This window comes from Uranotaenia lowii, chromosome 1 (assembly GCF_029784155.1).
Source record: "Uranotaenia lowii strain MFRU-FL chromosome 1, ASM2978415v1, whole genome shotgun sequence".
Taxonomy (NCBI): domain Eukaryota; kingdom Metazoa; phylum Arthropoda; class Insecta; order Diptera; family Culicidae; genus Uranotaenia; species Uranotaenia lowii.
Genome location: NC_073691.1, coordinates 18,678,819 through 18,690,792, shown reverse-complemented (window position 1 = coordinate 18,690,792; position 11,974 = coordinate 18,678,819). Strand labels below are relative to the sequence as shown.

At 44.9% G+C, this 11,974-nt stretch overlaps 1 protein-coding gene across 1 annotated transcript; it reads left to right on the top strand.

Annotated features, from left to right (window-relative positions):
• The first annotated feature begins 606 nt into the window (after window positions 1-606).
• Window positions 607-4,924, top strand: LOC129757334 (uncharacterized). The gene is made up of 6 exons (XM_055754526.1): window positions 607-765; window positions 1,016-1,284; window positions 1,354-3,360; window positions 3,436-3,614; window positions 3,684-3,851; window positions 3,912-4,924. Exons 2-6 carry the CDS (start codon window positions 1,134-1,136, stop codon window positions 4,281-4,283), a joined length of 2,877 nt encoding a protein of 958 aa, XP_055610501.1. The 5' UTR covers window positions 607-765; window positions 1,016-1,133; the 3' UTR covers window positions 4,284-4,924.
• Window positions 4,925-11,974: the final 7,050 nt, after the last annotated feature.

Genomic DNA, 11,974 nt, shown 5'->3' with positions numbered 1-11,974 from the left:
TCAAAGATATGAACAAAATCTGCAGAGAGTAAGGCCTTTGACACAGTGAGTGCGATGCGATGCAAATTGACGAATGCGGACAATGGGGCCAATTCGATTCAATGCGGCGAATCACATTTGATGAAAATGTATGTGAAACGCATAAACCTGACACATTCAACACGGTGAAGCAGATGTCAATTTGTTCCGCCGCTCGATGGCCGCGTTCGCCAATTCGTATCGCATCGCATCGCTCTCACTATAAGCTTTCCAGCAGTGCACCAGAGTGCACATCGATAGTTTTTGACAAATTTTGCAGGTTCGCAATACCGACGGTAGCCGGCTAAATTTTTCTCAAAATAGAAAGGGAACATAGATAAAAAAGAAGGAATATTCATCAAACCACACCAATTTCGATATTAATCTAGTTTAGAGTAAAGAGACTGGTATTAAACGCGAAGACGCCTGCTTTGGATTGTCAACAAGTAAAGAACTTAGCTTAAATTCAATAAATGGTTCAAAGATTTTTTTTATATGAATCCTGCTTACGCCCCAGACTTTCTTCGTTCAATTTGAACGAAACTGTCAAGATTTCGCACAAAAGAATCGGCCGAGCCGAACGAAAAACGACGATCGTCAAAACGCTGCGAAGAGCGCTAATCGGAATCGCAAGTGTGAAAACGTTTGGCTGCGGTAATTTTTTGGCGATTAAATAGTGTTATCGGTTCCCAAGTTGCGCTTCCGGCGGTTCCCGTTGTAGTTTAGTGCCCGGCCAATTCAAGGCAGGTGAGTTTCCGTAGCAAAACATGGATTTCGAGAAGGAAAGTCGTGTTGAAATTTCTGGTCCCGGTGGAACGCTGGTTTTTTTTTCCTTTTCTCTTGTTCGGTTCCGCTGGTGTAAACAAAAAGCGTACGCACCAATACATAGAAAAAGTTTATACACAATTTGGCGTTCCGCCCTCGCCCGCCTTTTCCGGATCTGCGGTACTATTTTGTTTGAATAACGAAAGTTTTTGTTGTTTTTTGTTTTATTCAGACATCGGATGTTTCGGGTTTGAGTTGGGAGGATTAACAGACTCCACGCGGAAGTGGTACTCTTCAAAACGGGAGTCGGTAGACGGGGAACAAGTGGCAAAAGTGTGGAAAGGCCAGCGATGAAAGAATTGTCCGATATACTGCGGGAGATTAAACAGAGCACTGAACGGGACGAGATGGAATTCTGCGAGGATTTTGCCAAGTTGCAGATGATATTTAATCATACCAACCAGTTTGTTCGAAATTTTGACAAGATTGTCTTCTACGGAGGTGAGCTAACATGGATTTTTGAAAACTTGGAATCGTCTTTAACATATGCATTGATTTATTTTTTACTAGGAAATGAGCCATTCATCATCGAAATTGTGGCCAGGCTGGTCAAATATCTTCGGATCCGCCGCTATCTGGATGAAAACAACAAACCGGTCAAGGAGTGCGAACACCAGCTCCGCAAGATCACTTTGTACATGGTGTTGAATACCGATGTCAGCTTCAAGTTTGACCTGACCCGGGATACCAACATCTGTCACGTGCTGAATACGATACCCCAGCTGACGAAATGTCTGCTACTGAGCTGCATCTGGGGGGCCAGCTTGGATGAGTATTTCTACGAGCTGCTAGCCTACAGTCCCCAGTGGTTTGCGATGCAATTCCTGGACCAGGCGGTGACCAGTTTGAAGTTTGCCAAACCGTACGAGATTCTGGAACGGGTAGAACGCATGGTAGGGGCAGTTTTCTACAGCATTTGTCGAACGGATTGCGACTGGAAACGGGTGGATCGGAATCGGTTTGTTGAACAGCAGCGAATACTGAGTAAACTGTTTGACTTTGTGGCCGAGCTGTTGCGCTACTTCAACACACCAGATATGAGCAAATTTGAAAAGTGGTCTCGTGCGAGAATGCACAAATATTACGGGTTTGCCTTGAAGCACATGTTTAAGATTGTATTGGACTGTTTCGAGCTTTACTTTAATAAAAGTTTGTTCAAGTTGGACGAAAAGCTGTCGATTTACAAAATAATGGGTGAAAGTCACCCGGTCAGAACGGAGATTCCAGAGGAATACTCAGCGGGAACGGAAACACATTTGATTAAGATCAACAACTGTCTGTTGAATACTTTGCAAACGTGTGTGATGGAAGTGACCGTTGATAGATTTATGTACTGGGCAGAAGTAGATATAGTTCGAGAGAAACAAGAGAATGCGTCACTACAACAGGTGATCGGAGAATACGCATTTCGATTGCTAGAAGTCCTAAAGGATAGGAAAATATTCCAGCACAATGTGCTCAAGCAACTTCCTTCAATTGCGTTGCGGCCAAAGTCTCAGGCGGAGAAGGCAATGGATTTATCGATGCGCGAATTGATGGAGAAACTTGAAACGACTCGAGAAGTTTACGAGCAGAAGTTGTTCTTCAACGAATTCATCCGACGGGGAGCGCAAGTTCTGGGCAATGGCGAATGTTTGGAGCTGATTGAACAGAACTTACAGCTTGTATCCGGTGACAATGTCCGAAAGATGATCGAATACGACAATCGACCGACAGAAGATGAGATGGAAGAGGATGGACCCTCGGAGGAGGCAGTCAAACTGCGCGAGCTAATTTTACGATCGGTTGATTATTTGTTGCTAGAGGAAGCAACGTCCCTCATCAAGCATATGACCGGAACCTATGGCCTCGAGTACGATCGATATCGGACGCCTGATTTGGTGGAAAAAATTGTAGAATACACAAACAAATTCAGTACATCTGTCAACCTTATGTCGGACGAAGATGATATCTTTCTTCCAATGTCACTTATCTTCCAGTGTCCGTCGCTGTTCTACGATCGCCTGACCCGATCCCTTTACGATTCCAGTTTCAACAACGCCAACTACATCTACACGATCATCCGAGTTATCGCGAAAACCAAATCGCTCGCCATTCCCTACATCAGTGCGCAGCTTCGAGCGCTGCTATCGGACCAGTTCGAGATCATAAAATCGAATTCACTCTCCGTATTCGTGCTCAAGCTGTACGAGCTGGACCTTCTGGAAAGGAACCATTTCCTACAGGGTTTCCTGCTTCAGGGCGTGGACGAAGCCTTCCACAAAGACAAATGGGTTGCCCTGATGGAAATTCTCGGCCTTATGCAGCTGGTGGTGGATAAGAATCTCAATATGTTTCGGCTGGATACTCTCAAGCAAACGGTGTTGAAGCTGGCCGAACTCAGCGAAATATTGCGATTTGACGTTACCAAACTGCAACCGGTTCATTCTACTGGTATCGGGCGAATACAACTTCTGGAAAAGATGCTGAAGATCATTGCCGGGCCCGTGCGCATGCTACGTGCGTTCAAAGAAGAGCGTGAGTTTTTTTTGTGGAAGTTGTAAAATTGAATTCTTTTACTAATGTCTTACTTTTTTTTTGTTTAAATTACAGCTAAGCAGAGGTTCCGCGCGCAAACCGAAAAGTTCGCTCCAATCACCCGGTTTTACTTTCAGCGTGTGTTCGTGGATCTCTCCCAGCCGGGAGTTGTGCTGGAGGAAATGGCCAAATTCATGAACCCCGACTTGAACGAAGAGACCCCCAAACAGCAGCTCCGGTTGTTCCTATCGAAAGTAGGTGTTATTTTAGCTGTAATTAGCTGTTCCCCATACAATAAATTTAAAATTTTATCGTTTTTGCAGACTTTAGTTCAGTGCACAACCCTAGAATCGGAAAAATTGGCACGCAACGAACTTTTGCAGACGCATTTCAGTGATGCGATTATGATTATTTTGGTTCTGCTGGAGAAGCAAGAACATCACTACGAATGTTTGAAGAGCTGTCTATCGAACTACTTACACGTGGTGCAGGTACGTTATTTGTTCAGTTAAGAGCAAACCTCATCTAATTTTATTTTTATCGACTTCTAGAAATTGTTCCTTCCGCCGCTCCTGACCGCAGAATCGAATCAAGCCGATCGGACGGCTTTAGTTAAAACTATCCTCAAGCATATCGCCAAAATTCCGTTAGACTCCAGGGATCGTCTGCTTGGATCGCTCTCGTTTGGACTGTCTGCCGTCGTTCAGCAGTTACGCGCCGTCGACGCCGATCTGGATTTGTCGGAACTGGAAAAAGTATTAAAACGAGATGGACCTGCCAATAAACATCTTCAGTCTGCGAACCACAATAGCGCTCCACAGCCGGAATCGTTAGATGAAAAACATCAGCAGCAGCAACTCAACGGAACCAGTGAATCGCCGCCATCGGCCGAGCCGAATGAGGAAGCAATGGTAACGGAATAACTTAATTAAAAAAAAACCAACAAACCAAGGTAAGATGAAATGTATGTATATCTAGCAGGATACACAGAAACAACCACGAAACAGTTTTTGCTTCGAGGAAAAACTCGGCACAATTTTAAGAAAAAGAGAAGAAAAAAAAACAGACAAAGAAGACAAACAAGATACAAAAATTACAACACAGTGATTCTACTTTAGGGAAAGATTATTTAAGATTAATGACATTGGACACGATTTACACCACGGCGCACCGCTGATTTATTTTTTTCTTACTGGTCTCAAGATCATACTTTTGACGCTAACTTAACAAACTTATATTATCGCTTACTCTTGTTAGGTTTTCTTTTTTTTTACGGGAAAACATCTTCCTAGTTGTTTATTGCCAACACTTGGTCTTTGAGTTTTCATTTTTAAGATTTCCAAAGTTACGTTCAGCGTTTCGGCTTCGATGCAATCCTAACTCAACAAAAAATAATCGGTACCAATAGTTTATCGCTACATACGCTCGGATTGAAGTGAATCAGGATAAAATTTTCGGATTAAGAATGAACACCGATCAAAACAGGGCAAACTCGCGAAATAAACACAAACACACAAACTTACGAATCAAACGGCAATTTGATCGCTTTAATATTTGTTTCGATGTCATTTTTTGGCTTCTGATAAAACACTCCGAAAGCCCTTTGAGAAGTGGGTAGTTTTTTTCGCGTTTTCAGCTTTTGATTATGTTTAGCATAAAAGTCCTCTCAATAAAAAAATTATATTCGAGATTTCTAACAAATTTCTGTGCACATTCAAACACCATTAAAATGTATAGGTATGTATATAGGATTATTTGAAATCTAACATGTTCGAATAGATTCTGTGAAAGCTCTATTTCAGATTGAAAGTGAGAACGACCGCGGCGTGTTTAGCAAAACTGAATTCTTCTGAAAAGTACCTATACCTAATGCTGAAAATCGACATCGGCAGGTATCCATTTATCATCGACATCGGTCACATTTAGTATACTGACATTTAGTATTTGGTCCTTCTCCTCCGGCAGGTGTCCATACCCATGCATCATCGACAGCGACCACGAGCGACCGACATCTAATAGAGGCACTTCTAAAGCTAACTTGGGCGTTTCGGTAAGTATCGATCCGTAATGGGATGAATAAACCCATTGGGCTTAAATTCCTGAAAAAAAAGAAGTATCGATCATCTCCCACTACTGACGTATTGAGGAGAAATCACTTATTTACGTGCATCTGTGTTACCTTTCTGACGATTAATTTTTACTGGGAACTGAGAGTGTTCTTGTCGATTTCTGAAAAGCCGCGCGAACTGGGTAAACGAGCGAATGAGAGACTTTCTTTAGAATAGCAATCATATCAATCGATAGCACAATTGACCTTTCCAGTATCTAGGTATCGATGAAGTCCCTACACATCGGAATAAATCATCTCCGAGAAAACAAATAATTGAAAATACTAAAAATAATTTAAAAAAGTGCTAAGGTCGAGTAGGGATTACTGTGAATCCCTAGCATTACTTACATCGACCAAGATGTACGTTGTAGGTTAAATGCATTGTACTTGGGCTTGCTAAAGGGTGTCCATGATGAAAATGCCACACTATGAAATTGATCTAACTTTTTAACCGTTGGGTAGAATTTAATGAAAATTTGGGTGGATTTAGTTCATAGTGCATTGATAACATCCTGCAAGTTTTAAAGTCCTGTGATCAAAACTCGCGAAAATGGAGACGAAAGAACAGCTCGTGCGTGATAAAATCTTGCGCATTCATCACGAGAACAAGGATCTCTCGCATCGTTCCATCGTTAAAACGTTGGGAATCGCGAATTCCACGGTGTCGCGAGTTATTAAGCTGTTCGAGGAACGATCGACCACCGATCGGAAGCCCAGAAGTGAGGGAAAAAGTATTCCGTACAACACCAAAAATCACAACCGCGTAGGTGGGGTCTTCAACCGAAACCGATGTGGGATGTGGCTAAGAAGCTGCACCTAAGCCGAAGTTTTGTCCAGGAGGCCAAAACTAAGGCTGGGCTTCGAACGTTCAGGGTACAAAAGGCCCCTGATCGCGACGAGAAACAGAACAAGCCCGCCAAAGCCCGTGCCAGGAAGTTGTACCTCAACATGCTGACAAAAGTTGAATGCTGCATCATGGATCAACCTGTTTTTCACGGCCAAGGATAAGTTCAGCGTTCTGAAGCATATCCGCACTCAGAAGATGTCCAAATTTGCGAATAAATTCCTGGTTTGACAGGCCATCTGCATTTGCGGGAAGCGGAGTGCACCTTTCGTGACCCAGGACACGATGAACGGATATGTGTACATGAAAGGAGGGCCTCCAGAAGCGGCTGCTTCCTCTCCTTAAGGCCCACAACGTCCCAACAATCTTAGGCTGGATTTGGCCTTGTTGGAATAATCGGCAATCAAAGAATGCTGGTTACCGGTCACCTCTATGGAAACGGAAGTTTTCTTTAATAAACAACCGTGAAAATTTTCTCAGTCTACATTAAGCTCTCCACCAAGCTGCTAATAAATCTTTTCCACTGTAAATCTTGTTGAAGTTATTTTTAACCAAATATCAAGAATCAAGAGGTTATGGGCGACTCACGCAAAGATCCGGTCCACGGGATCCCGCAGTTCTCGGGTACCGGCTTTGACAATTGGCGCTTCAGGGTGGAAGCTTACTTGAAATCGGTGAATCTTTTGGACGTGGTCAAGAACGATCTCCCGGCGGTTCCAGCTGAACGTGCTAAGTTCCTGGAGAAGGACGGAAAGGCGACGTATTTGCTGATTTCGTTCATTCACGATGACCTGCTGGACCTTGTACGGGACAAGGAGACGTCAAAGGAAATTTGGACAAGCCTGGAGAACGTTTATGCCAAGAAATCCGTTTCGTCGCAGACCTTCATCCGAAAGCAACTTGCGAAGCTGAAAATGGTTGAAGGATCGTCAGTGAAGGACCATTTGAAGATCTTCGAAGACCTTATTCGTCAGCTGAAGTTGGCCGGAGCGAAACTCGAAGAAAACGACGTTGTTGCTCAGCTTTTTGCCACTCTTCCCGAATCGTTTGATCCCTTAGTTACCGCCTTGGAGAATCTGGGAGAGGAAAATCTGAAACTGGACGTGGTTCGAGAGCGCCTTCTTGCAGAGGAATTGAAGAAAACGGACCGAGTTGCAGATTCCAACCAAGAAAAACCTGCTGCTTTTCAAGGATCGAAACAGAGGACAGCGTTCGTTAAATTCACGGGAAAGTGCAGACGCTGCCAAAAGAAGGGACATAAGGCCAAAGATTGTCGTGTCAAGCTTGCGTCGGACGGACGAGCTGAAGCTAATGCTGCAAGTGGAGGTAAAGCGATAGCCTTCATGACTGGAAGGAGTTTTTCCGAACGAGCGACGGGTGTCGTGACCTTCAAATTGGATTCTGGGGCCACGGACCACCTCGTGAACGTGAAACACTGTTTCGCTGACCTTACGAAGCTGAAGGCACCGGTGATCATCAATGTGGCGAAAAATGATCAGTCGCTGATATCCTGGCATCGAGGAACAATTACGGGCGTCAATAAGGAAGGCGTCAAGCTGGTCCTGAAAGATGTGCTGTTTGTTCCTGATCTTCGAGAGAATCTTCTCTCTGTGAAGAAGATGGCGAAAGCAAATTTGGACGTTACTTTCAAGAAAACGGAAGCAACTGTGCGGTACGACGGCAAGCTGATCGGAAAATGTCCCGTGGTGACCTTTACGAGCTTGATTTGGTCCTCGATACTGTGGCGGCCAACTTGTGTGGAGCTGTGAGCGGTAATCTATGGCACCGTCGACTTGGCCATTTGGGCATCCAGAATTTGCAAGCACTTGTAAAGCACGACATGGTAACAGGTATTTCCGAGGAGCCAGGTAAATTGGATTTTTGTGATGTATGTGTTCTTGGAAAGCAGTGCCGAGAACCATTCTCGGGTACAAGAGTCCGTGCTTCAAGACCTTTAGAAAGAGTTCACTCCGACGTGTGTGGTCCTATCACACCGGCAGCTTGGGATGGTTCTCGGTACTTTGTCTCGTTTATTGACGATTTCACGCACTTCGCAGTAGTGTATCCCCTTAAGAAGAAGTCCGAGGTATTCCAACGGTTCCGAGAATACGAAGCGATGGCAACTGTCGCTCTAGGACATTCGATTTCGAAGCTGACTGTGGATCAAGGCAGAGAATATTGCTCCAAAGACCAGCGGGAGTTTTACGTGTCCAAAGGGATCCAGGTTGAGCCAACTGCAGCGTATACACCACAGCAAAATGGTGTGTCAGAACGATTCAATCGAACAATCATCGAGAAGGTTCGTGCGATGTTGTCCGAATCTCAAACTCCGAAGTACCTGTGGAATGAAGCGGTTCTGGCTGCGGTGTACCTAACCAACAGAAGTCCAACGAGTGCTCTATCTTGCCAGAAGACCCCTGCGGAAATGTGGACAGGCCACAAGCCTGACCTGAGCAAACTTCGAGGTTTTGGCTGCAAAGCGTATGCTTGGGTGGCGGCGCAACAGAGAAGAAAACTGGACCCGAAAAGCAAACTGGCTGTGATGGTTGGCTATGCTCCAAATGCTTACCGTCTGTGGAATCCAGAGAAGAAGGAATTGTTCCTGTCAAGAGACGTTAAGTTTGATGAAAATAGTTTTCCGTTTGCTGCTAAGGTTCCTTGCGAAAGTCCGTCGAGTGTGGTCCCTATTCAATATGATTTCCAAGTTGAAGAAGTGCGGCCACATGAAAACCTCGTTGAAAGCGAACAGGTACCCCCGCCGGATCAGAACAGAAGCATCATGACTGACGACGAAGACGATGACGTTGACGAAACCGGAGCGCTCCCTTCGCAACAGACCGTGGTTCGAACCTCGATATGGTAACCCCGAGGCGCGGCGAACGGGAGCGCAAGCTCCCCGATATTGTTCCAAAAGTTGATGCTGTTGTGGGACAAGATGAGGTCGAACGTTCCATTTCCGATGCTCCTGAGGCGTATAAGGACATTGCTGGGCGAGACGATGAGGTTTTCTGGAGGCAAGCAATCGATGAAGAACTGACGTCCCTGGCTGACAACCACGTGTGGCGGCTGGTAGAACGACCAGTTGGCGTAGTTCCACTCAAATCCAAATGGGTGTTCCGGGTCAAGCAAGACGAAAATGGAAAACCTGTGCGATACAAGGCTCGTTTAGTCGCTAAAGGTTTCCTGCAGAAGGCTGGCGTCGACTTCAGCGAAACTTATTCCCCTGTTGCTAAGTTGGCGACAATACGAACCGTTCTGGCTGTAGCGGTGCACCGGAAGATGTTCATCAATCAACTCGATGTCAAGACGGCGTTCCTGTACGGTGAACTAGAAGAAGACGTCTATTTATCCATACCCGATGGAGTCACCGCAAAACCGAATCTGGTGTGCAAGTTGGAACGGTCACTGTATGGACTCAAGCAAAGCCCACGATGTTGGAATAATAAACTGAATGACATCCTTCTGGTTTTCGGTTTTAAGCGTTCCTGCCATGACTATTGCTTGTATACCCGAAACGACGATCGAGGGCGGGTGTATATCGTCATCTACGTTGACGACCTGCTCATTGTTGGCGATCGTCTGGAGCTGATGAAGCAGATCAAGCTATCCCTTTCCAAAAACCTTCAGATGACAGACCTTGGGCAAGTGAACCACTTTCTCGGAATCAAGATCCGATATGATCGTACTGCTGGGTTGATGTCTCTGAGTCAAGAAGTCGCTGTGGATCGTGTGTTGACGAAATTCGGCATGAAAGATTGCAACAACGTAAAGACACCAATGGAGAAGGCCTGTTTTCTACCAACGAATGAAGGAAATCCGGTCTGTCATCCTTATCGTGAGCTACTTGGAAGTCTCATGTACACAATGCTATGTGTCCGTCCCGATATTGCATTCGCTGTTGCATACTTGGGACGTTTCCAAAGTCAACCTGGCGAAGCACACTGGCAAGCGCTGAAAAGAGTGGTCCGATACATGAAAGGCTCGAAGAACCTCAAGCTCCAGTTCAAGCGAGACGAAAAGGCTGAAGTACTGATCGGGTTCGCTGATGCGGATTGGGCGTCGGATACTGAAGATAGGAAATCCGTGAGCGGTTATGTCTTCAAGGTATTCGGCAATACGGTGTCCTGGGCCAGTAGGAAGCAACAAACCGTTGCATTGTCATCCTGTGAGGCAGAGTATGCAGCCTTAAGCGTAGCTGCTTCCGAAGGACTGTGGCTACAAGGAATCTTAGAAGATCTGCAGCAAGTTCCCCCTGGTAAACCGTTCAAGATTTTTGAAGACAATCGTGGCTGCATTGCGATGGCCACAAACACCGAGAACAAGCGTGTGAAGCATATTGATGTGAAACACCATTTCCTGCGAGATCATGTGGCACATGGAAGGCTGCAGATCGTACCAATAGGAACAACAAACCAACTTGCAGATGCGTTCACCAAAGCACTGGAACCTGGACGTTTCTGCAACCTGCGGCCCCTCCTGGGATTGACCGATTCAGGGCGGGTGTTGGAATAATCGGCAATCAAAGAATGCTGGTTACCGGTCACCTCTATGGAAACGGAAGTTTTCTTTAATAAACAACCGTGAAAATTTTCTCAGTCTACATTAAGCTCTCCACCAAGCTGCTAATAAATCTTTTCCACTGTAAATCTTGTTGAAGTTATTTTTAACCAAATATCAAGAATCAAGAGGCCTCATGCCACTACTCCAAGAACGTGCTGAAGTGGTATGCGGGCAATAAGGTCAATTTCGTACCGAAAATGTTCAACACTCTGGAGCTCCGCCCCATCGAGAAGTACTGGGCGATTATGAAGCAACACCTTATTAAACGACCTAAGGTAGTGAAGACAGTCGAGGAACTGAAGAAAGTATGAGTTAATATGCAAAATCGGTTGATTCACAGGCTGTGCAGAATCTAATGGCCGATGTTAAGGCCAAGGTGCTGGCATTTGCGTATGGACTGTAAATGAAACAGGAGTAAAATTGGAAGATGAACTTAATAGTTATTTTTCAATCCCTGAAAATTTGAAGGCAATCGGATTAAAACTCGAATTTTGCGAATCAATTTTGTGTGTGGAAATTTAATCGTGGACACCCTTTAAGTGACTGCATCAATCATGCTACATGTAACAAGAATCTTCTTTAAGTAAAGTCGTCGAAGCAATTGAATACAGTAGTAAAGCGTCCAAAGGGTGAAGGAAATATGATCATTGTAAACCATTTCATCCCTAAGCGAATATCAAGTACACGTAAAAACAGTATCTTAAATGAAATATCTTCGACACACCCTAAAACAACATCTGAGCACCTCTACACCACAGACTCAAACCAACCGGTTTTTCAAGAACCAACACCCAGATGTCGCTCCGCCAACTCAAATCGATCAACTCGCTTCTCTCGCTCCTCGATTTCGTCATCAATGAGTTATCGTCGCTCTCAAACATCAATTGTACCGTACGCGCAAGGTCACTCGGTGCCAACATCTGTCAAATCGAAGTCTTTACGAGCGAAACTGTCAAGAGGCAAACTTTCTTATTGGGCTGCAGCACACCATCACCAGGAAATCCGAGCCGAGTATTGGTGTGCTCTCGCTTTACGTTTGTTCTGCCACCATTTTCGATCATCATCATCATCGTTTGCCTTACGACGACGAAAGTTAGTCG

Excerpts from the sequence above, each read along its gene's own strand:
- LOC129757334 (XM_055754526.1), top strand. The coding sequence starts at position 1,134 with ATGAAAGAATTGTCCGATATACTGCGGGAGATTAAACAGAGCACTGAA. Across the intron at positions 3,361-3,435 it reads ACGTGCGTTCAAAGAAGAGC|CTAAGCAGAGGTTCCGCGCG; the intron begins GTGAGTTTTTTT and ends TTTAAATTACAG. Across the intron at positions 3,615-3,683 it reads TCCGGTTGTTCCTATCGAAA|ACTTTAGTTCAGTGCACAAC; the intron begins GTAGGTGTTATT and ends TCGTTTTTGCAG.